This window comes from Heteronotia binoei, chromosome 5 (genome assembly GCF_032191835.1).
Source record: "Heteronotia binoei isolate CCM8104 ecotype False Entrance Well chromosome 5, APGP_CSIRO_Hbin_v1, whole genome shotgun sequence".
NCBI lineage: Eukaryota > Metazoa > Chordata > Lepidosauria > Squamata > Gekkonidae > Heteronotia > Heteronotia binoei.
In genome coordinates this window covers 20638898-20665689 of record NC_083227.1, presented here as the reverse complement: position 1 = coordinate 20665689, position 26792 = coordinate 20638898, and the positions used below count along the sequence as shown (strand labels likewise).

The following is a 26792-nucleotide window of genomic DNA, read 5'->3' as shown; positions in this document are numbered from 1 at the left end:
CTCTGGTCCTTCTCCTCCCAAACCGCCACCATCCCGAGCTCTACCCCCAGACTCTCCAGGATCAAGCTCATTTGTTTTCGAACTAATTTCCCTCACAGAAGCATGGCTAAGATAAAACACAAAGGAGAGAGAAAGAGATGGCTGTGTAAATGTCAAGGGTCTATAATGGTTTTAAAAGAAAAAAAGAAAAGAAACCTTAACGCAAGCATAACCCAGCTTTGCAAATCCACGTCCTGATTTTTCTGTCATAACTGCAGAGTTGCGGATGGATCAAGTCAGTAAATGGCAGCACCCTTTGGGGCTTGTCTGGTGGTTATGAAATGGCTCCCCTCCAGTGTTCCCTTTAAGCTGAGTGTGAGCTAGCTCACAGTTTTTTAGCCTCCAGCTCACACATTTTTGTCTTAGCTCAGGAAAAATGGCCCCAGAGCAAACTAATTTATGCAGTAGCTTAAAACTTTAGTGCCAGTAGCTCACAACTTTAATGCCAATAGCTCACAAAGTAGAATTTTTGCTCACAAGACTCCACAGCTTAGAGGGAGTATTGCTCCCCTCCCCCACAAATTCAAGCAGCAGTTTTCAAGGTAACGTAACTTTATAATGAGCACAACATCTTTTCCACCTCTGGTTGAACACAGACACCTGGATAGGGACAGGATCTTCAGTACACATCAGAAAGCGTAACACTGAACACAATCAAATCCTAACAGATGGTGCCCATTAAAGAAAAGAAAAGAGGAAGTCCTGAATAGTAACTGAAACGTGCGAGGCCTCTTCTTCCCCTGTAGACTCTGCGGTGGTTCATCTTCTCCTTGAAAAGAACGGGGGTTGGAGAGGGGTCTGTTTGGAGGTCTCTTGTAGTACAAGCCTGTATGAAAGGCTTTACTGTCATTTCCATAAATAAGATAAAAGGGTGGGAAAGGAATGTTGGGAAATGGATGGAAAAATGTCTCCATTTTACTCATGTCGGTTTTGCCGACTGGAGACAGGAGAGGCCTTTATAAGACTAAAGGGGGCTCTTGAGAAATAATATTTTCTTACTGATGGTCCTGGTGTGGAAAAAAAAAGTCTTAAGAAGAGATTTTGAGGTGGCCTTTTTTATACACCAAAAAGAAGGGCAGGAGGGTCTCTCCATGGAAGGAGGCTCCAGAGAACTCATAGAGAAGGGCTGCTCGGTCAGCGTCGAAAAAGGCCACTCGACCCCCAGGGTAGTTCAGGCACACTCGGATCCTCTTCAGCTCTCCACTCAGGGATAGGCCAGGGCGGTGTTTTACGACAGCCTTGAACCCCCCTGTCCACTTCCCCACAGCCCAGAACCCTTCCTCAGGATTCAAGGTGATGGCTCCCGTCCTCCTCACAGATTTTCTGGCCACCCCCACAGCCCATTCTTCTTCACTGCCCACAAGGACTTCCCAGAAATGGCGGCCTGCTCTGAATCCCTCACAGCCCATTACAATGCAGCACTTGTTAAATCTCTCAGGACTGGTGGGAAGAGACTTAACTTTTTCTCCATCTCGCACACTTTTCTGACCCTCAGACAGGACAAGTGTCGGATGGGCTGTGTTTGGATCCAAAGTTACATTTTCTGTTGGGATATGAGGAGACAAGAAGAGAAATGGCATCAGCTTGGAAATTTCACCCTCTGGCCTGTTTAGTTTCCTTCTGCCAGTCATGGTCTCCTCCTCCCACCTCTTCCACCCTTTCCTAGATTCTCCTGCCTCCTCCTACCCTTTTAAAAGGCAGAGCAGTTTTCCTGTGCACTTCAAGAGAAGGCAGACAAAATGCACAATAAAAACCCACAGGAACACAATCCATTTCCTCCCATATCCTACCCCAACCAGAGAACTGTGAGGGAGAGAAAAAGAATAGCTACTTCAGTCACAGGTTTCTTAGTTAGAAATCACACATGCATTTTCACAAACACCCAACTCGCATGAAAATAAGCCAAGGCACAAAATGGGTTGAGCACGTCTAGTCAAGATCCAAGACACATCTCAAAACGCGCAATACCGCCTAATCTGGTTTTAATTGACTTGGAACAAAAATGTAACACTGTAAGGCATTTCCAACCTGCCAGGCAGCTGTGGTTCTCCTTGACTGGCCATTTGGGATAGACTTGGGATGGTTTTTATGTTTCAATCGAAGTGGAAAGACTGGAGCACATGGTCTTAACCAGGGCTTTTTTTTGTAGCAGGAACTCCTTTGCATATTAGGCCACACACCCCTGATGTAGCCAATCCTCCTGGAGCTAACAGTAGGCCCTGTACTAACAGCTCTGTAAGCTCTTGGAGGATTGGCTACATCAGGGGTGTGTGGCCTAATATGCAATTGAGTTCCTGCTATAAAAGAACCCCTGGTAATAACACATCTTCTTAGGGAATGTGCTATAAGATAACACCATGTTGGCAACAAAGGGAAGCTCACGGCCTGCTTGCATTCTTCATATGATACCTAACAGACTGGACCTTCCCCCCATGGCCTGAAGAATCTGCTTTCCACCCTTCTGTCTTTTTAAAATCCCTGACCTGGATAACCCAAGCTAGCTCAATCCTGGAAGCTAAGAAGGGTCAGCCCTGGCTAGTATTTGGATGGGAGACCCCCAAGCAATACCAGAGTTGTGATGCACAGGCAGGCAACAGCAAACTGCCTCTGATCATCTCTTGCACTAAAAACCCCACGGGGTCCCCTTAAGTCAGCTGTGACTTGATGACAAAAAACAAAAAAGTCTTTTTAAAGGTTGTAACATCCAACATGATAAAGATCTCTTGCTGTGCTCCAAAGCTGGCACAGTGTTTTTTGTGAATATGATTTTTATTAGGCTTTGTAGAATCTTTCGGGCTCAAGTGCCGTGTTCTACTGGAGAAAGTTTTTCTTCCAGACGTTTCGTTCTCAGCTGCGGAGAACATCCTCAGTGGCGTTGCAGCCGGAGCAGGCGCTCTGACCTTCTTGGCTGCTCTGACCTTCTTGGCTGCACTCAAGGCACAGCAGCCAAGAAGGTCAGAGCGCCTGCTCCGGCTGCAACGCCACTGAGGATGTTCTCCGCAGCTGAGAACGAAACGTCTGGAAGAAAAACTTTCTCCAGTAGAACACGGCACTTGAGCCCGAAAGATTCTACAAACCCAAATGATGATGTCAGCCGTGAAAACCTGAAAACTTTGATAATTTGATTTTTCCTAATAAAAGGAATTACATGGATATTGTTTCTCTTTGGGGGCTTGCATGGACCACTATGGCTGTACAAGCGTTTTCTGTATCTCAGGAATGACATTTCTAACATAAGAACATAAGAGAAGCCATGTTGGATAAGGCCAATGGCCCATCCAGTCCAACACTCTGTGTCACACAGTATAAAAAAAAAAACAGGTGCCATCAGGAGGTCCACCAGTGGGGCCAGGACACTAGAAGCCCTCCCATCGTTGCCCCCCCCCCAGCACCAAGAATACAGAGCATCACTGCCCCTGACATAGAGTTCCAACAATACGCTAATAAACCCAGTCTTTAATTATTTGTTTTTAAAAATGAATACGCTTTTTTATTATATCATTTAAAGTGCTTCCCTGAAAGCCAAATCAAAAACACCCTGCTAATGGTTTTTGTGCTTCACAGCAGAAGTACCTTGGGGGATGGAGAGCCGGTTTGGTGTAGTGGTTAAGTGTGCAGACTCTTATCTGGGAGAACCGGGTTTGATTCCCCACTCCTCCACTTGCACCTGCTGGAATGGCCTTGGGTCAGCCATAGCTCTGGCAGAGGTTGTCCTTGAAAGGGCAGCTGCTGTGAGAGCCCTCTCCAGCCCCACCCACCTCACAGGATGACTGTTGTGGGGGAGGAAGGTAAAGGAGATTGTGAGCCGCTCTGAGACTCTTTGGAGTGGAGGGCGGGATATAAATCCAATATCTTCTTCTTCATCTTCTGGAAGACAAAGCAGGATTTACATTCCCCTGAAACTCTCTGCCTCTTCCAGAGGAGGGGGACAAAGAAGAGGATATACCCTGGCCATCAAAATCCAAAGCAATCTCAGAGTGGCTTACAATTGCCTTCCCTTCCTCTCCCCACAACAGACACTCTGAGAGGTAGGTGGGGCTGAGAGTTCTGAGAGAACTGTTACCGGCCAAGGTTACCCAGCTGGCTTCATGTGGAAGAGTTCTTCAGATTAGAGTCTACCCCTCTTAACCACTACATCACACTAGCTCTCTGCTTCTGTGGGCTTGTGCTGTTTTCCTGTTGCAGGTGTGGCTGCTGATAAAAGGCAGCAATGAGGGGCTTTTGCATGACAGGTCCCCCACCCGTTTCTCTGCTCCAGTCCCTCAGCAGCCCTTTGCCAGACAGCAGATCTCAGTCATCAGGAAGCTTAAGAACCATTTTGCCTGCTATAGCTGACTCTGTATTGTCTGACAATGGCCCTCAGTCTGTATCAAGAGGAAGGAGAAGGAGGGGATTGATGATGATAATATTAGATTTATAAAGGTAAAGGTAGTCCCCTGTGCAAGCACCAGTCATTTCCGACTCTGGGGTGACATTGCTTTCACAATGTTTTCACGGCAGACTTTTTATGGGGTGGTTTGTCATTGCCTTCCCCAGTCATCTACACTTCCCCCCCAGCAAGCTGGGTACTCATTTTACCGACCTCAGAAGGATGGAAGGCTGAGTCAGCTTGGAGCTGGCTACCTGAACTCAGCTTCCGCCGGGATCGAGATCAGGTCATGAGCAGAGAGCTCAAACTGCAGTACTGCAGCTTTATCACTCTGCGCCCCAGGGCTCTTAACTGGATTTCTATTTCACCCTGAATCTCAGAGCAGCTCACAATCTCCTTTACCTTCCACCCCCACAACAGACACTCAGTGAGGTAGGTGGGGCTGAGAGAGCTCTCATACAGAGCCAGTTTGGTGTAGTGGTTAAGTGTGCGGACTCTTATCTGGGAGAACTGGGTTTGATTCCCCACTCCTCCACCTGCACCTACTGGAATGGCCTTGAGTCAGCCATAGCTCTCACAGAGCTATCCTTGAAAGGGCAGCTTCTGGGAGAGCTCTCTCAGCCCCACCTACATCACAGGGTGTTTGTTGCAAGGGAGGAAGGTGAGCCACTTTGAGTGGAAGAAGGCGAGATACAAATCCAATTTCTTATTCATAGAAGCTACCCTTTCAAGGACAACTTCTGTGAGAGCTATGGTTGACCCAAAGCCATTCCAGGAGGTGCAAGTGGAGGAGTGGAGAATCAAACCCGGTTCTTCCAGATAAGACTCTGTGCACTTAACCACTAATATGCCCTAAGCCCGCCTGTAATCTATAATCCACCCTGAGCCCACCTGTGGGAAAGGATGGAATATAAATCTGCTAAAATAAATATAACTACACCAAACTGGCTCAGAGCCTTCCAGACTCAGTGATAATTTGATCACCAGGGTAATGGAGAAGTTTAATCAGCTGTCAAAACAGCGAAAGGAAGTTTGCTCAAAGCAAAGAAAGCAGAGACTGATTCCCCCATCTGGCCTGCCTTAATAACCGGAACACACCTTCACAGAGATTATACATCAAGATATTTCATAAATGATGTTTGAAAACATGTTCATTTAAAACAGTAGACAATTCACTCTATGCAGAAGGGAGCATAACAAAGGCAAGCCAGCATTCAACCTGTGTACACAATTGCATGAATGGCCAGTTGCTGAGCCCAGTTTGCTGTTCCAGAAAACATGAGCCTCCATTCTGTTTGAATTTACTCTACAATATACTCAGGAGCCCCCTGGTGCAAAGTTGTAAAGCTGCAGAACTGCAGTCAGAGCCCTCTGCTCACGACCTGAATTTGATCCCAGCAGAAGTTGGTTCAGGTAGCCGGCTCCAGGTTGACTCAGCCTTCCATCCTTCCGAGGTCAGTAAAATGAGTACCCAGCTTGCTGGGGGGAAAGTGTAAATGACTGAGGAAGGCAATGGCAAACCACCCTGTAAAAAGTCTGCCATGAAAATGTTGTGAAAGTCGAAAAATGACTGGTGCTTGCACAGGGGACTATCTTTACCTTTTATACTCAGGAGACAGCCTCCTCTCACTCAGAAGTTAGCACGCTAGTGATAGTCAGGGAGACAAAGATGTGTGAAGGGATGTAGTTCCAGTTCTTCTCCCAAATATCAAACACAAATTGTGTGTGAACAACTGGAAGACTTCACCAGAACCAGCCGGACTGCTGCCTTCATTTATTTCTATTCCACAAACTTATGAATCCAGTACACTATTTATAGCACCCTGCAACTGAGAGAAAAACAAATCCCTGACCTGTGCCTCTCATGCGGAGGATTCTGAACAGCCTTCATTCTCCCATCATTTCAATATGGCGGCAGGGAGGTGAAAGAAGGCAGTTCAACCCCTCAGAGTTCACCTTCTCTGCCCCTTTACAGACCTCCTCTGAACAAGAAGGAAAGGGCTGTGGCGGGGAGAATAAGATTTTGAGGAACAAAACAAGAGGGTCCAGTAATGTTATCTCTGGAAAAACACCAGGTAACAGAATTAGGTAACACTTTTTAGTTCAAAAATAATCAATCATTGTATGAAGAAAAATGTACCTTTATGCAGGTGAAGTCCGTAATTCAGAGTGTCTGAGGAAGCAAAGGAACAGAAAGTGAGCAGCAGATTCTTGTGCCTTTTACAAATCTTGTGACAAATTTATATCAATTAATAATATTGTCTGAGGGTTGGTACTCAGATGGGAGACCAAAGACAACTCTGCAGAACAAGGCAATGGTAAACCATTTTGGCTTCTCACTTGCCTTGAAAACCTCTTTCTGGGTATGCCATAACTCCTTTCTGACTTGAATGCACATACACACATATTTTGCTTAGTTTCAGCTACTTCTAGGGAAAATACTCTCTAAAATTTTATTTGTGTGCAAATATCCAAATTTGTTTCCATGAGACACTTCATGGAAAGTATGCCTATGGGTCCAATCCAGCTAAATGTAGGATGCTTCCAAACACAGGTTCTGAAATGCCATCCTAACCAGTGTTACACCCCCTAAACACACTGCTTTCAAAGGGCTTAGAAACTCTCTTTAAGACTGCACTATCAGTCAGGGGTTTTTTTTTGTAGCAGGAACTCCTTTGCATATTAGGCCACACCCCCTGATGTAGCCAGTCCTCCTACAGCTTACAGTAGGCCCTGTACTAAGAGCCCTGTAAGTTCTTGAAGGATTGGCTACATCAGGGGGCATGGCCTAATATGCAAAGGAGTTCCTGCTTGGACTTTTTCTACAAAAACAGCCCTGGTGCCCACCAATACCTTTCCAGGTGCCCGCTCCCACCTATTTTACAAGGCAACCAGGATAAGGTGGGATTTTTTGCCAAACAAAGCTTCTGACTAACTGTAACTTTTTAAAAAATGTGGCTTTGGCAGGGTTTTTTTTTTTGTAGCAGGAACTCTTTTGCATATTAGGCCACACACCCCTGATGTAGCCAATCCCCCCAAGAGTTTACAGGGCTCATAGTACAGGGCCTACTGTAAGCTCCTGGAGGATTGGCTACATCAGGGGAGAGTGGCCTAATATGCAAAGGAGTTCCTGCTACAAAAAAACCCCTGGACTTTGGCAGCACCTGTCACCACAGTGGTAGGATCTTCACTGGGTGACTGAAGGTCAGCTGCAGCAGCCATTTTGTAGCTGGCTTCTCCTCTGGCGGCAGCTATTTTGTAGCAACCATTCTGCGGCTGCGCCCACCAAGCTGTGCCAAAATTCCAAAGGTAGCCATGGGCAGAAAAAAGGTTGAAGATTCTAATATTAGCAGCCTGAAGCATACTAAAACACATCTGGTCTGAAATCCCTGTGGCATTTCTTCATTACCTTTAAGCTGCTTCTCGATGACCTCCAAAAGGAGATTTATATCTGAGAAGTCCAAGATGTGCCATTTCAGGGCAAGAGGAAAAGCCTCTGGATTCTCAAACGCTGCCTTTCCTTCAGACCTGGAAAAAATCACATTATGGTACCATCAGGCCTCATTTTGGGCAGGAGCTCACAGGAGTGGAGCTCTGGAACCTCTAAATTTTATTGTGCTCTTTCTTTCCCCCCCCCCCCAAAAAAAAATTGCTTCTGGATGCCATTGTTCAAAACCCCTGGGAGAATTCTGCTGAACTCTAAGATGTGACAAACTTTCTCATATTTTTCCCCACAAAAAAAGGGGGAAATAACCAAAACATATAAAGCAGACAGATGGAAATCTTTATCCTGCCACTGTGGCTACACAGGAGAAAGTAATTTTAAAAGTATGATAGGAGTAAGGTTTTATGATGACAATTATAATTCAAGAAGTATTTTAAGATAGATAGTGAGCTGATATAATTTAGTATACCTTCCAGGGCAGTGTGGCATATGCAAATGAGTTGTGCTAACGAGCTCCTGCATCTATTTTTCTACAAAATGACCCCTGGGTACCAGTCATCCAATTCAGAATCTCTCCCTTCCCCACCCTGTGAATCAGAAAAACAGAGAAAGGAACTAACAGGAAACTAAGAGAACGAAAACACAAAGAGCCCATTTTGGCTCAGAACACTGCAACGGGGGGAAGAAGGGCTCCTATCTGCCCCCTCTAGCCATATTCCTGAGGAGGGAGTTATTTCTCAGTTTCTGCTGCTCCACACGGATTGTTCTGTGCATGCGAAGCAGCAAAAATGGGGAAATAGCTCCACTCCTCCAGTGCTGTTTCAGCACAGAAAATGGCTGCAGGGGAGGCGAGAGCCCTGCGGTGACATTCTGAGCAAAATGGGCTCTGCTTTAGTTAGCCGTTCCCCACAGTTGCTGTCTGGACCCAACTCTTTAAAAAAGAAAACATCAAGTCTGCCTGAAGAACAGCAACCCCACATTCCCTGCCCATGTCTGCCTTGCAAATGTCTAGCAAAAAGAAAAAAGGAAAGCTGGCATGGCTGGAGTTCTGGACTGGATACTGGACGAATTGGACCACTAGTCTCATTTGGCAGGCTCTACTTGTGTTCTCAAGAGTGGGGCTGATACGAACACAAGAAAAGTCATATTGGTTCAATGGTCCATCCAGTCCAACACCCGGTGACATCAGGAGACCCACCAGCAGGGCTCCAGAAGCCCTCCCACTGTTGATAGACAGTGGAAGGAAACATATATGACATCAGTGTACCCTGAAGTATCCATTCTTTTAATCATTTGCCCCTTCAAGCCCAGTAACGTCACATCACAAATCTTCCTCTATGTCAGGATTAGCCTGACGTGGTAACTTTCCTTTCTTTAAACTGAGACATGACTTTCAATTCCCCACCTGTGTAACTGAACATATATTGTAGTGTCTTGTACCAAACTGTGCTGGAGGGAGTTGGGAAGATGTATTATTTTAGCTGTAACTGTTATGGGCTTATCACGTTCCCCTGGTAACCAGGCTAAAGAACCTGGGCCTGACCTTGAGTCTCTGAAACCTCATGTCTGAATGTATCATCCCCTGTGGGAACTGAAAACAGAGCCAGGGGGTTGGGACTGCATTTGTACATCTTTTTTATTCCTATAATTGTAACCATCTTTCCCTTTTTCATTAGTTCAGGCTATGACTTCCATAGCTTCCTGTAACTGACTTCTAATAAACTTTGGCCATTTTATATGAGCAAGGTTGTTTGAGTTGATAACTGGCAAAACCTTACACTCTAAATCTACTTGGGGACACTTAAAGACAAAGCAGGGGTTTTCTACTCATTCTCCAGGTATTCCCCATCGTGACCTGCTCACTATGACATACTTCTGAAGTCCTGCTATTACCAGGGCAGCCCAAGCAATGCCACGGCAACCTGATTTCCTGACAGTGTGCTTCCTTGTCCCAATGGCTGATATGAAATAAGTAAAAAACGAGGGAATTACTGCCATTCCCATTTCCCTCACAGTACTGAATGAAGGACAAATTGCCAATAAGAAAATAGCCAGGCTCTAATCCGACTAGGAGCTACACCTTTAACTGCCATGTGGCTGCAGGAACACTGATGGAAAAATGGCAGACACGCCAACTCCTGCTTCCTGGTGTGTAGTCTCACCGTATCTTCAACACACATTGCTTTGGACCTGGCAGTCATCATTGGATTGAGTTGGGAGGACATCCACGGGCCCCTGTAGCTATCCTCAATGCCAAACAAGACATTGTTTGGTCAAGTAAAACTTAACATCTGCCATTTTGTGGAATGAATGCAACTGAGGAGACTTGAACTCTATATTTCCTGCTTTGGAGGCAGCTGCCACTACAACAGATCTTCACTGCGTGACTGAACGTAAACTTCAGCAGCCATTTTGCAGCTGCGTTTGCCTCCAGTGGCAGCCATTTCCTGCGACTGATTTTGTGGCTGTGTCCACCGTACCACATCAGAATTCCAAAGGCGCCTGCAGCCTCAGAAAAGATGGGGACCCTTGTTCTAGAGATGCACAGCTAGGTGCCAATCCAGACCCCACCCCCTCATTTCACTACACAATTTCCTGTTGATGAGGAGGAGGAGGAGGAGAAGCAGATTTATACCCCCCACCCTTCACTACCGAAGGAATCTCAGAGCAGCTTACAATCTCCTTTCCCCTTCCCCTCCCCACCACAGACACCCTGTGAAGTAGGTGGAGCTGAGAGCTCTCACCGAAACTGCTCTTGAGAGGAACAGCTCTGAGAAACCTTTTGACTGACTCAAGGTCACATCAGTAGGAGTATGTGGAGGTGCAGGGAATCAAGCCTGGTTCTCCCAGATATGAGTCCGCACACATAACAGCTACACCAAACTGGCTCTCTGTGGATCTGTGCATAAGCTATCTGCCACTGACAGACGGATGGAGACCCATGCTCTTAGTTACACCTGATTTGGCCCTCAGGCATGATCCTGAAGAACCACGTTCTCCACAGGCTACCCAGTTCCAAACCCAACATTAAGAAGGTTGATGTTAAAGATTCATTTACCTCTGTAAGGTCTTTCTGGCATCCTAAAGAAAAAAGGCAGAGAGAGAAAGAGAGAGGAAGAAGAGATACTTCAGTGCCTGCTAAAAGATTATACCAGGAAGACCCCCTCAGATTCTGGAAAATTCTGCACTCTGGCCTTTTGCTTGTGTCCAACTAGCAGACTTCACTCAAAGACTGGGGTAGAGATTCATAAAGTGAGAGAAAATCTCTGTGAGGTTAATATCAGCAGAAAAAGTAGAGCCATTTCAGAGCACAGTTGGTAATCTTTTTTTACAACTTAACAGTGACGACTTTCACAAAGGGTTTTTTCCTCTCATAGAAGACAGGAGGCCCTCGGAAGAGGGTGTGTTTCTCTTATGGCCACCGATAGACACAAAGGCATTTCCAGCAATGTTCTCTGCATCAGCCCTGTTTCTATTATTCCTCTTCTTTCCACAAGAGGGCAAACTACAATGTCACAATGCTGTAGCAATCCTTTTATTTTAAAGCCTGAGAAAAGCCTAGCAACCGGGGTGGGGGGAGAGAGGTAAAAGGGCAGAGGGGAAAGCAGCCCCCGTGCTGAGGTGAAAGGTTGCTAGTAACATAAACTGGATTTGTTCACTTTTCTGCTAAGCAAAGGAGGCACAGAGAGGATCTGGAACCAGCCTTCTCCTGGGCTGTTCCTGCCACGCCCTCACCTGCAGGAGATCACTGGCTGACTGCTGACACTTCTTCTCCATCTCCTGGATGAGGCTTTCGAGAGAAGAGAGGTCGTTAGAGAGTCTGACAAGGTGCTGGTCTCTTTTTCTCACCACCTCCTTCTCCACCTCTTCCATCTGGGCCAGCAAAAGTTTCTCTTGTTCCTCCAGAAATGTGTGCAGTTGCCTGAACTTGATCAGTGTCTTCTGCCATTCTACTTCAGTTTGCCTCTGAGACAGAAAAAGAAAAAAAGAATATAGGCAGTATCCATAGTGGGAAGAGGGCCCTGAGAAGACTCCTACCCAGAAGGGTGCTTTTGCCCTTTCTGGAGATCTTTTCAACACAGTGGCGTAGCTAGGGCTTTGGGGGCCCGGGGCCCAAGATTTATGTGGGCCCCCCATGTGTGTGCACGCCTCCAGAACGTCTAATCACTTAGATTTTCTCCCAAGCTAGGATTTCCCTTGCCTTTATGCTAGTTGCTACTATCAGATCTTTCCAGGGATCCCTGGATGTCCCATAATAAGAATAAGCCAGTCAGCACTTGATTGAATTCAGCCAGACCTTCTGATCACTTGAGAGTTCTGTTGTTCACTTTCCTGGGCCAGGTCAACTTCCAGTCCGTGTTTTTTAGGCCTCTTGTAAATCATAGACAGCTTCATGAGGAGACTGAATAAACATATGGAGCAGAGGTCCATCAGTGTCTATTAGCCACAGGGTATAGATGGAACTCTCTGTCTGGGGCAGTGATGCTCTGTACTCTTGGTGCTGGAGGGGTCCACAGTGGGAGGGCTTCTAATGTCCTGGCCCTATTAGTGAACCTCCTGATGACACCTGGTTTTTTGGCCACTGTGTGACAGAGTGTTGGACTGGATGGGCCATTGGCCTGATCCAACATGGCTTTTCTTATGTAGCCCTTATCAGCTGAAACAGCTCAGCTGGGAGAGTCATAAGAACATAAGAGAAGCCATGTTGGATCAGGCCAATGGCCCATCCAATCCAACACTCTGTATCACACAGTGGCCAATACACACACACTATGGCTAATAGTCTAAGATCTAATCACAGGTAGCATCATCTGTACCTGTACTGGCCTGCTCCTTGCCTTTCAAGAGAACGGATCCTAAACCAATAATCTCTGCTGACTACAGAAAGGCCTGTTATTCAACAGTAGGACACAAGCCCTGCATACCAAAAGGTCCTAAGTTCACTATCTTGCTTCTGTAGTTACGTCAGATAAAAGAACAATTTTCAGTCACTTGATATTTACATATACTTACGTGTATGAAATTGCCTCCCCTCTAAATAAGCTAGTTTCCTGACACATGGAGTCTCTGTAATACACCTTCAAAAAATTGTAGGCCTCTAAATGGTCAAATGTGATATGCCACCATTTTCAATAAAATCATTCATAATATTCAGACATGCTGATTTAGAAAGCAAAATTAATTAACTACACCCAGTTTAATGGATTGAGCATATTTTAATAGATATCAATGTTGCCAGAACATCAGTACTTTCAGAGATAAAGACTTTTGTTTTAAAAATAAAGTTTTCTACTTTCTGTTCATCCTTATCTCTTATGTAAATGATGACTAAGGCTGCAGTCATATAAGAATTCTTTCCTGGAAGTAAACCCCATTTAATAAAATAGGACTTACTTCTAATTAAATGGATACTCTGTATCTGTCACTTCATCCATGCATGGTCATCGCCTGCTTATTTTGCCTGTCTCTTCATCTTTGTGTTTTATTTCTCTCACTGTCAGAATTTAGATAGCACGCTCCTTGGGGCACAGCCCTTCTCTTTTGAATATTTTGCTTAATAAAAATTATGTATGTTAATGGTACTATAAAGTTATACAACAACAAAGAATAGTTTTTAAAATCTTTAATATTTTTCACTGCCTGTTCGAAAAAATGATACAAACCAAAATCATTTAACAAAGTAAACCACAGCTTCATTACAGAATGAGACCGCTAGTCCAGTACATCACACCTCTTTAGCAACCAAGACTGTCTGGGAGAGTCAGAATTCAAATCCTCACTCTGTCATGAAGCTTACTGTATAGAAATGAGCGGGTCATTCTCAGCCTAATCTACCTCACAGGGTTGTTGTAAAAATAAAACGATGTATGCCACCCTGAGCTTTTCAGAGAACAGTGGGATTAAAAAAGGAAGAACAAATAAACTACATAAACAAAAACCAGTTTCAGCACGATTTTAGCTACCAAGCCAGCATACCTCCCTTGACACCACTTTAACTGTTTTACATGTCACGTTGTACTATTAGTCCATTTCACTTGGTACACTGTACTCAGATTTGCAACAACTTTCTAAAGGATGTTTCTCAGCCCCGAGTTGCCACAAACTAAACTCGGGATCCTCAGTCTTGCAAAGCAAGTGTGCTGTTCCCCACTCCCAACATACTAGGATTGTCAACCTCCAAGCAGAGCCTGGAGATCTGGAATAACAACTCTTTTCCAGACCCACTCCTCTGGGGAAAACTGGCTGCTTTGGCAGGTGCCCTCTATGCCACTATCCCCTGCGAAGCTCCCTCTCCAGGCTCCGGCCCCAGTCCCCAAAAACCGTCTGACCCAGAACTGGCAATGGCAACCTTAACAATTCTAGCCCTTTGGAGTGAGACGCTCTGCGAGCATCCAGCGCTCTGCAGCTCCGCCTTTGCTTGCTCCAACCTCGCAGCCGCTCCGCAGGACCTGCCCACCTTTGCTCGCTCCTTCATCTGCGTATCGTCGGGTGTCATCCCCGCCCAGAGCATAACCCCGGCTCCCAACGAGGAGCCCCGAGGTGCGTGCGTGCGCGCGCCCCTCCCCACCCCCTTCTTCCGCCGTGCGCGCGCGCTTCCCCTCGCTGTCGGGCGCCGCGGGCGCTTCCATTCTTTTTCAGCAACGTCACGGCCATTGTTTGGGGGGCCCCCTTGCCAACGCGGGGCCCCAGGGCCTGGGGCGGTCCGCCATCCCCGCCCCCCCCTCCCTACGCGTCTGTTTCAACATTTGGTAGGGAAAAAATATTCATAAGGACTCATCCAAAATCCACATGAATTATCCTATGCATTACTTTCTTCTTGGAATATTGTTGTATTTTGTAAAATATGTGCAGCAGCCAGAAACAAAGAGCTGCAGAAGATTCTCATATTTATCCCACCCGCAGAGACGTTAAGGTTCCTTCCACAAGGACTTTCTGCATTAGTATGGCACCCAACCCTTTTCATCGCAGAGATATAATAGGAAAGGTTCCCCCCCCTTTCATATTAACAAAAGCTCCTTCTAAGTGGTCTTTAATTGATTCTTCCATTGGAAACCAAGACATTCCAAATCAGAGGAGGCTACCTTCTCACTTGAGTTTTTTGGATTTTCTACTCAGTGGATCCCCCATGTATCTTTCCAGAGACTGCTCAAGACAAAAAAGATCTGAAAAAGCTTCTTGAGTCTACACACGCCCACCCACAGGTTACCTCCACAAGGAGATTTTGCACTGGTACTGCAAACTAACTTTTTCAATGCAGAGATACAAGAGGAAGTGTTGCTCTTAATATTCACAAAATGTAATTCTAAATGGTTTTTCATTAACTTTCCTGTAGGAAACCAAGCTATTCCCAGTGGCAGGATGCCTGCTTCTTGCATGAGTTTTCTGCATTTGGGATTTTAAGTTTCCAGTTGCTGTACACTTCCCAGCCCTAATGACACTTACGAGTAGTTCTTGGCTTCCCTTCACTATACTGGCTTTGTACGCCACGAGTTTGTTCCTCTCCTTCTGCAGAATCCTCACAGAAGTGCAGAACTGATCCTGGGGGGTGGAAGGTTCCAACATTGAGGTTTGTTTCTTTTCACAAATTTACCATAAAGCATAGAAAACTATACAGATATCAAAGGTCAAACTAGACATAAGTGCAGAATGTCTAGTGCCCCAAGCTACCACCCTGGTTGGAGGGTTAATGGTTACTCCGCAATAAGAACATTTCACTAATAGAAGATAGTGCAGGAGAAAAAAAAGAAAACTCCCTAACAAAATGCAGCTTCCCCTTGGTGGCTTGGCAGGTCAGTTGGCTGGCCACACATCGACACAGCCAGCCCTCAGGCAACCTCATTGCCACCCACTTAGCAGGAGGGGAGAGGGCAATTAGTAAGGCAACAGCCAAGCCAGGAGATGTGCAGCAAAGACAGATCTTGTCAGTCCCACTCTGGGCCCAAAGCCCAAGAACTGCCCTACAGAAAGTGCCTTGGGACACCCAGGAGTCAATTGGGGAGCATCCACACACCTTCCCCACCATCGTCCATCTTGCCTATTTCCTACCTTGTACTCTTGGGAGGCCTCCTCCACAGGAACGATGTTGTGATATTGGTGCTCCTGGGACTGCTCACAGACCACGCAGATGGGGGCTTCATGGTCCTTGCAGAAGAGCTTCAGCGGCTCCCAGTGCTTCTGGCAAACTCTTTCCTTTCCAGCTGCCACTGTCTGGTACCAACAACAGTACAACTGCATTTGTCTTATTTTCCACCTCATATTTCTGAATTCCTTCTCAGTCACAATTTGCAAATACACTAACTCCTCAACTGAGAGCTCCTCCCTCTTTTAAGAATAAGATCTCAAGTAGCATCTGGGACTGCTGCATGAAGAAGAAGCCAAAAATGAAGAGAACTGGAAGGACTTTTTTTGCCTATTAGGCCACACACAGCCTGATGTAGCCAATCCTCCTGGAGCTTACAATATGCCCTTTACTAAGAGCCCTGTAACCTTTTGGAGGATTGGCTACATCAGGGGTGTGTGGCCTAATATGCAAACGAGTTCCTGCTACAAAAAAAGCCCTGGTGAACATCCAGACCCAAATACTCTCCAAAACATAACAGTTAAAACACAATAGAAATGAGCATTTACTCCAGGGATCCCTCAATCTTTTTAACTTGCAGGTACCTTAGGGATTTTGAGAGAAGGTGGTGAGTGCCATCCCAAAACTGCTGCCAAGAGGCAAAACCAAATCCTAAATGGCTGCCACAGCAGGTCGATCCACTCAAGAAAACCCTCACATCTTGAGTCTAGATTCTGCAAACCTCCCCGTTCCTCTTTCTACACTCTCTGAATGGTCGTGGGGAATGCTTTGAAGACACTAAAACTCTGTCGAGATATTTGATAACTCAGGGTTGAGGCACGTTAGACCCTGACACAGCCAACATTACCAGTGACACAGTGCGTTGTCTGACAAGGACATGAATTTTTCTCTGTTCCTGCAGGGCTCCCCACATCATTCCAGATTAATAGTTACTGTTGCTTTATACTGGAGTGCTCCTCTTCCCCAAGGGAATATGTGGCAGCCATTTTGTAGCAGGCTCCACTTCCTGCAGCACCCATTTTGTGGTTACATCCACGCCATGTCGGAAATCCAAAGGGACTCACAGGTTCAAAAAGGTTGGGGACCACTTAGGCAATGTCATCCTTTGAACTAGATGTGCTGCTACACTTCAGTACAGGGGAGGCTATAGTGTCCCCACTGTAAGTAACAGATGGGAATGGGATATATCACTCTTCCTTCATTGGATTGTGTCAGTGGGAGGCCGCGGACAGAAGGACCAAGAGCACTTCCTGAACAAGTGAATTCCATTAGCCATTAGCTACAAAACCCAGCGGAAGCTGATTCAGGTAGCCAGCTCCAGGTTGACGCAGCCTTCCATCCTTCTGAGGTCGGTAAAACGAGTACCCAGCTTGCTGGGGGGAAAGGGTAAATGACTGGGGAAGGCAATGGCAAACCACCCTGTAAAAAGTCTGCCATGAAAACGTTGTGAAAGCAGCGCCACCCCAGAGTTGGAAACGTCTGGTGCTTGCACAGGGGACTACCTTTTTACAAAAGGAATCTCCTGGTGGAATACATAGCAAGGCTTCAAAAGATAATACGACGGCTCTTTGTTACCATCCAGTCCTTCGCCAACCAATCTCTGGCTGAATAGAGGAATCAAACAATATATGTTGACATTACAAACAAACAAGCAGCAAAGAGGTCCCAAACATGCAAGGCTCCCTTGATCCAAAGGGAAAATTTGAGCCTTAGCAGCTAAAGAAAAGAAAAATGCATCCCTAGATGGCATATAATGAGTCCCGTGGCGCAGAGTGGTAAAGCTGCAGTACTGCAGTCCGAACTCTCTGCTCACGACCTGAGTTCTATCCCAGCGGAAGCTGGATTCAGGTAGCTGGCTCAAGGTTGACTCAGCCTTTCATCCTTCCAAGGTTGGTAAAATGAGTACCCAGCTTGCTGGGGGGAAAGTGTAGATGACTGGGGAACGCAATGGCAAACCAGCCCATAAAAAAGTCTGCCATGAAAATGTTGTGATGTGACATTACCCCAGAGTCGGAAATGACTGGTGCTTGCACAGGGAACCTTTCCTTTCCAGCTCCTAAAGTTATATCTCCAGCCATGTCGAAAAATGTTTGCGGTTAGTAATAAGAAAATGTGTATGGGATTGAGTGAGTTTCTGGAGTTTTGTTTTGTTTTTTCTTCATGTTTTATACGGTTTTAATTTATCTATTTTATATAATATATAACATTTGGTTTTAGCCATTGTCAGGGCTTTTTTTGTAGCAGGAACTCCTTTGCATATTAGACTAGACCCCTCTGATGCAGCCAATCCTCCAAGAGCTTACAATAGGCCCTGTAAGAAGAGCCCTGTAAGCTCTTGGAGGATTGGCTACATCAGAGGGGTCTAGTCTAATATGCAAAGGAGATCCTGCTACAAAAAAAAGCCCGGGTCACTGTTACTTACCCATAACCACCAGGATGCGCCAGAATTATAAAAAATTTAATTTTGTTTCAAAAGCTTAACTGTTATGCTGTTCTTAGTATCTCTCTCTCGGCTTGGCTTCGCGAACGAAGATTTAAGAAGGGTGCAATAGTCCACGTCTGCTGCAGGCTCGCTGGTGGCTGACAAGACCAATGCGGGACAGGCAGGTCCGGCCACAGCGGCTGCAGGGAAAAGTCTGATTTAGGGTTGGTGCTGTAGCAGTGCGATTCTTCGTCAATCTCCTTTTGTCCTCAAGACCAGCTATGCGTGCGTTCTCAAAGGAAGAGACAGCCTGGTGGATGGTGTGCCTCCATGCTTTGTGATCCGAGGCTAGGTCAGACCACTGGTGATGGTTGATGCGACAGGTGCCAAGGGATTTCTTCAAGGAGTCCTTGTACCTCTTCTTTGGTGCCCCTCTATTTCGATGGCCGGTGGAGAGTTCGCCATACAGGGCAATCTTGGGAAGGCGGTGGTTTTCCATCCTAGAAATATGCCCTGCCTAGCGCAGCTGTGTCTTCAGCAGCAGTGCCTCAATGCTGGTAACCTCTGCCCGCTTGAGGACTTCAGTGTTGGTCACAAAGTCACTCCAGTGGATGTTGAGGATGGTGCGAAGGCAGCGCTGATGAAAGCGCTCGAGGAGTCGCAGGTGATGACGGTATAAAACCCACGATTCGGAGCCGTAGATGAGGGTTGTCATCACAACCGCTTTGTAAACATTGATCTTTGTGCCTTTTTTCAGATGCTTGTTGCTCCACACTCTTTTGTGCAGTCGGCCAAATGCACGGTTTGCCTTTGCCAGCCTGTTGTCAATCTCCTTGTCGATCTTGGCATCTGAGGAGATGATGCACCCCAGGTAGCTGAACTGCTGGACTGTCTTCAGAACTGATTCACCCACAGTGATGCAGGGAGGGTGATAATCTTCCTGGGGTGCAGGCTGGTGGAGAACTTCTGTCTTCTTCAGACTAACTTCTAGGCCGAATAGCTTGGCAGCCTCTGCAAAGCAGGACGTCATATGCTGCAGAGCTGATACCGAGTGGGAGACGAGTGCAGCATCATCAGCAAACAGTAGCTCTCGGATGAGTTTTTCCATTGTCTTGGAGTGGGCCTTTAGTCGCCTCAGGTTGAACAGGCTGCCATCGGTGGGATAGCGGATGTAGACACCATCGTCATCATCTAGATCTACTGTGGCTCTTTGAAGCATCATGCTAAAGAAGATAGTAAAGAGAGTTGGCGCGAGAACGCAGCCTTGCTTTACACCTGTGCCTATTGGGAAGGGCTCCGAGAGGTCGTTGCAGTGTCTGACTTGGCCTCGCTGGTCTTGGTGTAGCTGGATGATCATGCTGAGGAACCTTGGGGGACATCCTAAACGTTCCAAGATTTGCCACAGGCCTTTCCTGCTAACGGTATCGAAAGCTTTGGTAAGGTCGACAAAAGTCACATACAGAGCCTTGTTCTGTTCCCTGCATTTCTCTTGGAGCTGTCTGAGAACAAATACCATGTCGGTGGTGCTCCTGTTAGCTCTGAAGCCGCACTGGCTCTCTGGGAGGAGTTCTTCTGCAATGGTGGGCACCAGTCTGTTCAGGAGTATTCTGGCAAGGATTTTGCCTGCGATGGAGAGCAGGGTTATCCCCCGGTAGTTGGAGCAGTCTGACTTTTCCCCTTTGTTCTTGTATAGGGTGATGATGATTGCATCGCGAAAGTCCTGTGGTAATTTGCCTTGTTCCCAGCAGGTGACAAGTACTTTGTGAAGTGAGCTATGTAGTACTGTGCCCCCATGCTTCCAGATCTCTGGTGGAATTCCATCAACTCCTGCTGCCTTGCCACTTTTCAGTTGCTTGATGGCTTTAACAGTCTCTTCTAGGGTGGGGATCTCATCCAACTCTGTTTTCACTGGTTGAATTGGGGTGAGGTGGATTGCTGAATCTTGAACTACGCGGTTGGCACTGAAGAGAACCTGAAAATAGTCCGACCACCGGTTCAGTATGGATGCCTTGTCTGTGAGGAGCACTTGGCCGTCTGCACTACGCAAGGGACTCTGAGCCTGATATGATGGACCATATACTGCCTTCAGGGCTTCGTAGAACCCTCTTAAATCACCAGTGTCTGCACACAGCTGGGTTCTCTCTGCAAGCTTGGTCCACCAATCGTTCTGAATGTCTCGAAGCTTGCGCTGGAGGTTGCTACATGTAGCGCGAAAGGTTGCTTTTTTCCCAGGACAGGAGGGCTGAGCAAGATGTGCTTGGTAGGCAGATCTCTTTTTCGCCAGTAAATCTTGGATCTCTTGATTGTTCTCATCAAACCAGTCCTTGTTCTTCCTTGTGGAGAACCCGAGGACTTCTTCAGAGATCTGCAGGACGGTAGTTTTTAGGTGTTCCCAGAGTGCTTCTGGAGAAGGGTCTGTGGGGCAACTGGGGTCCTCAATTCTTGACTGGAGTTTTGCCTGGAAGGCAGCTTTAACTTCGGCTGACTGGAGACTGCCAACCTGAAACTTCCTCCGAGGGATACCTCCTCTCCTGGGTGTGGGTTTAAAGTGAAGACGGAGATTGCAGCGTACAAGACGATGATCCGTATGACATTCTGCACTGGGCATTACTCGGGTGTGTAAGACATCTCGAAGGTCTCTCTGGCGCACCAGAATGTAGTCGATAAGGTGCCAGTGCTTGGACCGTGGGTGCATCCAGGTTGTCTTCAGACTGTTCTTCTGCTGGAAGATAGTGTTGGTGATGGTGAGCTGTTGCTCCATGCAGAATTCTAGCAGGAGGCACCCGTTGTCATTGCAGTTGCCAATGCCGTGTTTGCCAAGTACTCTTTTCCAGGCTTCCGAGTCTTTACCTACTCTGGCATTGAAGTCGCCAAGGATGATCACCTTGTCCTCTGTAGGGGTCTTCCGTACGAGGTTGTGTAGATCAGCATAGAACTTGTTCTTTTCTGCAGGATCTGCTTGAAGGGTTGGGGCATACACACTGAAGAGTGTTGCATGCTGCTTGTTTTGAAGTGGGAGGCGCATGGACATGATGCGATCTGAGTGACCTGTTGGCAGGTTTTCGAGTTTGGAGGCAATGGAGTTCCTGACCATGAAGCCAACGCCAGAAAGGCGGCTCTCAGCCTTTGACTTACCTGACCAGTAGAGGGTACAGCCAGCACCGTGTTCTTGAAGACTACCTTCCTCAGGGAAACGGACCTCACTGAGAGCTGCTATGTCGATATTCAACCTGAGAAGTTCGTGGGCAACTAGAGCAGAGCGTCGTTCAGGGCGACCACTGTCTACTGTGTCAAGCATAGTTCTGATGTTCCAACACGCAAGCTTTAGTCTTTGCACACTTTGTGAGGCAGGTGCATGCCTTTTCTTTGTTGTTATTTTTTGACCGCAAGTAAGGATGCCCGTTGACCGCGGCTAGCCAACTGGGGGGGAGGAGACGAGCTTTGTTTAGGCCACCTTTTCTAGGCCCCTCTCCGTGTGGAGCAAGCAGTGCTGTCCCTAGATAAGGCTGCTTGGTCGTTCAGGGTGCTGCCGAAAAATGCTTTCGTCTCCGGGTCAGCATGAGGCGACCAATACCCTGAACCGCCTACATGCAGGATCGGGACTGCGGCTTCCAGTGGCATCTTCCACCTGCCGTTTCGCCCCTTGCCCATCGCTGCAGGACTTGATGTGTTGTGGGTTGTGTATGTGGATATGCCCTTCAGGCCTGCGCAGAGGAATTTTTTAGGTGAAGCGCAGTGTGCGCGGTACTGGCTCCACCCTTTCACCTGGGGGTCATCTGCCATGGCCCAGTAAGCTGGGACGCCGGCAGCGAGTCCTCCAGGTGGTAGGTGTTACATTAACGAGCTGTATCTGCCCGGGTTTGATGTTAGAGTTTTCCTTCTCTTAGGCTGGCGAGGTTGGTGGGCCCAGCCTGCCCATCCGGTTATACCGCCGGACAATTCGGTCGCACCATGACGTAGCAAACTCTGTGAAAAACGGGGGGGGGGGACCAGCGAGAAGGTGTTGCTACAGATGCAGTAATGCAGGAGAGGCCATTGCAGTGACCATCTGCCAGGCATAGCCAGACAGTGACCACGCGGCGTTCACTACACCGGGAGAGGAGAGGCTATGTATTGCGCATACACTTTCCCTGGGGGGGTAGGATACCCAGAGGGAGCCCACCCCCCCACCCCCCATGTTCTTAGTATAGCTAGAGCAGTAATTATGATTAGCATTTGCATAGGACTTCCAAATGCCCAAAGGTGGTGGAAAGTGCCATCAAGTTGCAGCTGACTTATGGTGATCCCATAGGGTTTTCAAGGCAAGAAACGTTCAGAGGAGGAGTGCCCTTGCCTGCTTCTGTGTAGTGACCGTGGAATCCTGGTGGTGGGGGTGAACATAAGAGAAGCCATGTTGGATCAGGCCAATGGCCCATCCAGTTCAACACACTGTGTCACACAGTGGCCAAAAAAACCCAGGCACCAGCAGGAGGTCCCTCAGTGGGGCCAGGACATTAGAAGCCCTCCTACTGTGCCCCCCCTCCCAGCACCAAGAATACAGAGCACCACTTGCCCCAGACAGAGAGTACCAACAATATGCTGATACCAAGTAAGTTAGAATCATAGAATCATAAGAGTTGGAAGGAAACTCCAGGGTAATCTAGTCCAATACTGGAAATTCACTCCCAATGATCCCTGTTCCATGCCCAGAAGATGGCAAAAAAGAAAAAAAAACACTCTCCAGAATCTCTGGCCAAACTGGCATGGAGAAAAATTGCTTCCTGACCCCAAAGTGGAGAACAGCATTTTCCTGGGTGTGTAAGAGAGGACACAAGAAACAAGCAGTGATGCAATCCTTCCTACCCTCCTTCTCATGAACTGCCTAAATTCACAGAATCAGCACTGCTGTCAGATTGGCCATCTAGCCTTTGTTTGAAAGCCTTCAAAGAAGGGGAGCCCACTACCTCCTGAGGAAGTCCGTTCCACTGAGGAACCATTCTGTCAGGAAGTTCTTCCTAATGTTTAGCCAAAAACTCTTTCGATTTAATTTCAGCCTTCTGGTCTGATCTTCTGGAGTCATGGTAGATAATTCCTTGAAAATGTTGACTCAGAGTGTGACTGCAATAAAAAAAATGCAAATTTCTACATGGGATTATTAAGAATAGAACTGAAAACAAATCAGCCAGTATCAACATGCCCCTCTCTAAATCTGTGGTGTTGGCCTCATTTGGAATACCGTGTACAGTTCTGATCACCGCACCTAAAAAAAAAGATATTACAGCATTGGAAAAAGTGCAACTAAAATGATGAAGGGGATGAGCTACCTTCACTATGAAGAAAGGTTAAAGAAGTGAGGACTCTTGGAGAAACAAAAATTGTAGGGTGACATGATAGAGATTCATGGGATAGAGAAGGCAGAGAAATAAGTAGTTTCTCCCTTTCTCACAACACAAGAACTCAATGAAATTAAGGAGCAGTAGGTTTTTGTTGTTGTTCAGTTGCACAGTCGAGTCCAACTCTTTGTGACCCCATGGACAAAGTCACGCCAGGCCCTCCTGTCTTCCACCATCCTCTGAAGTCTGCTCAAATTCGTGTTTGTTACATCAGTAACACTGTCCAGCCATCTCATATTTTGCCGTTCCCTTCTTCTTTTGCCTTCTGTCTTTCCTAGCATCAGGATCTTCTCCAGGGAGTGCTCCCTTCTCATTTGGTGGCCGTAGATAGCAGTGGCCGTAGGTGGCCGTTCTCATTTGGTGGCAGTAAGTTTAGAACAAATCAAAGTACTTCTTCAACCAAAGAGTAATTAACATGTGGAATTCGCTGCCACAGGAAATGGTGGCAGCTACAGGCACAGACAGTGTCAAGAGAGGACTGGATATGGAGCAGAGGTACATCAATGACTATTAGACGAAAGCTACAGATGGAACTACTCCAACTACTGCTCCAACTACCGGGGGATAACCCTGCTCTCCATCGCAGGCAAAATCCTTGCCAGAATACTCCTGAACAGACTGGTGCCCACCATTGCAGAAGAACTCCTCCCAGAGAGCCAGTGCGGCTTCAGAGCTAACAGGAGCACCACCGACATGGTATTTGTTCTCAGGCAGCTCCAAGAGAAATGCAGGGAACAGAACAAGGGTCTATATGTGACTTTTGTCGACCTTACCAAAGCTTTCGATACCATTAGCAGGAAAGGCCTGTGGCAAATCTTGGAACGTTTAGGATGTCCCCCAAGGTTCCTCAGCATGATCATCCAGCTACATGAAGACCAACGAGGCCAAGTCAGACACTGCAACGACCTCTCGGAGCCCTTCCCAATAGGCACAGGTGAAAAGCAAGGCTGCGTTCTTGCGCCAACTCTCTTTACGATCTTCTTTAGCATGATGCTTCAAAGAGCCACAGTAGATCTAGATGATGATGATGGTGTCTACATCCGCTATCACACCGATGGGAGCCTGTTCAACCTGACTAAAGGCTCACTCCAAGACAATGGAAAAACTTATCCGAGAGCTACTGTTTGCTGATGATGCTGCACTCGTCTCCCACTCGGTATCAGCTCTGCAGCATATGACGTCCTGCTTTGCAGAGGCTGCCAAGCTATTCGGCCTAGAAGTTAGTCTGAAGAAGACAGAAGTTCTCCACCAGCCTGCACCCCAGGAAGATTATCACCCTCCCTGCATCACTGTGGGTGAATCAGTTCTGAAGACAGTCCAGCAGTTCAGCTACCTGGGGTGCATCATCTCCTCAGATGCCAAGATCGACAAGGAGATTGACAACAGGCTGGCAAAGGCAAACCGTGCATTTGGCCAACTGCACAAAAGAGTGTGGAGCAACAAGCATCTGAAAAAAGGCACAAAGATCAATGTTTACAAAGCGGTTGTGATGACAACCCTCATCTACGGCTCCGAATCGTGGGTTTTATACCGTCATCACCTGCGACTCCTCGAGCGCTTTCATCAGCGCTGCCTTCGCACCATCCTCAACATCCACTGGAGTGACTTTGTGACCAATACTGAAGTCCTCAAGAGGGCAGAGGTTACAAGCATCGAGGCACTGCTGTTGAAGACTCAGCTGCGCTGGGCAGGGCATATTTCTAGGATGGAAAACCACCGCCTTCCCAAGATTGCTCTGTATGGCGAACTTTCCACCGGCCATCGAAATAGAGGGGCACCAAAGAAGAGGTACAAGGACTCCTTGAAGAAATCCCTTGGCACCTGTCGCATCAACCATCACCAGTGGTCTGACCTAGCCTCAGATCGCAAAGCATGGAAGCACACCATCCACCAGGCTGTCTCTTCCTTTGAGGACGCACGCATAGCTGGTCTTGAGGACAAAAGGAGATTGAGGAAGAATCGCACTGCTACAGCACCAACCCCAAATCAGACTTTTCCCTGCAGCCACTGTGGCCGGATCTGCCTTTCCCGCATTGGTCTTGTCAGCCATTAGCGAGCCTGCAGCAGACGTGGACTATTGCACCCTTCTTAAATCTTCGTTCGCGAAGTCAAGCCAAGAGAGAGAGAGAGAGACAGATGGAACCCTGTCTGGGGCAGTGCTCTGTATTCTTGGTGCTTGGGGGGACAACAGTGAGAGGGCTTCAAGTAACCTGGCCCCGCTGGTAGACCTCCTGATGCCCCTTGTATTTGGCCACTGTCTGTGTGACACAGAGTGTTGGACTGAATGGGCAATTGGCCTGATCCAACATGGCGTCTCTTATGTTCTTAAGAAATGGAGCACAGTAAGAGCATGGCTGAATCAGACGAAAGGGGCCATCTGCTTAGCCCAGGATCCTGTTCACTGCCAAAGGCTGACTGATTCCCAGTTAACTGTGAAGCAACTGGGGCCTAAAATTAACTCACTTGCATATTAGGCCACACCCCCTGACATCACCATTATTTTCTCACTATTATCTGCATTGCAGTGTGAGGACTCCTTTTTCTCAGGACTGAACCTCTAAGGAAAGCAGGAAGAAATCACAGCTATTCCACACTGAAGAGCCACAGAGATTTCTTACCTTCTTTTCCCCGGCAGCCTCCTCCTCCAAGGGAGTCACCTGGTGATCTCGGTGCTCCTGGGATCTGCTGCAGACCACGCAGAGGAGAGCGTCGTCCTCCCGGCAGAAAAACTTCAGGGGCTCCCGGTGCTTCTCGCAGACGCCCTCTTCCCCTTCTCCCCCCTTCGCTTCCGCCCCCTTCCCTTCCAAAGGGCTGAATTTCTTGGCTATCTCCACCAGGTTGGCCAGCTGCTTGCTGGGGAGGAGGGTCTCCTCTCTCGCCGTCCCTCTGCAAAGGGGGCAGGAAGGCTCGGCGGCCCGCGGCTCCCCCCATGTCTGGGTCAGGCAGGCTCGGCAGAAGTTGTGGCCGCACTCGACAATGGTCACCGGGTCCCTGAAATAGTCCAGGCAGATGGAGCAAGAGGCTTCCTGCCAGAGCTCCTTCAGGGGACCCTCAGCCGCCTCCAT

General features: G+C 47.4%; 1 protein-coding gene across 1 annotated transcript; it reads right to left on the bottom strand.

Moving 5' to 3' along the window:
• Window positions 1–1011: 1011 nt before the first annotated feature.
• Window positions 1012–26792, bottom strand: LOC132572195 (E3 ubiquitin-protein ligase TRIM41-like). The gene is made up of 8 exons (XM_060239030.1): window positions 26346–26792; window positions 15900–16061; window positions 15297–15392; window positions 11589–11819; window positions 10912–10934; window positions 7818–7936; window positions 6549–6581; window positions 1012–1582 (listed from the first exon to the last, which is right to left on the bottom strand). The coding sequence occupies exons 1-8, from the start codon at window positions 26790–26792 to the stop codon at window positions 1068–1070; spliced, it is 1626 nt and encodes a 541-aa protein (XP_060095013.1). The 3' UTR covers window positions 1012–1067.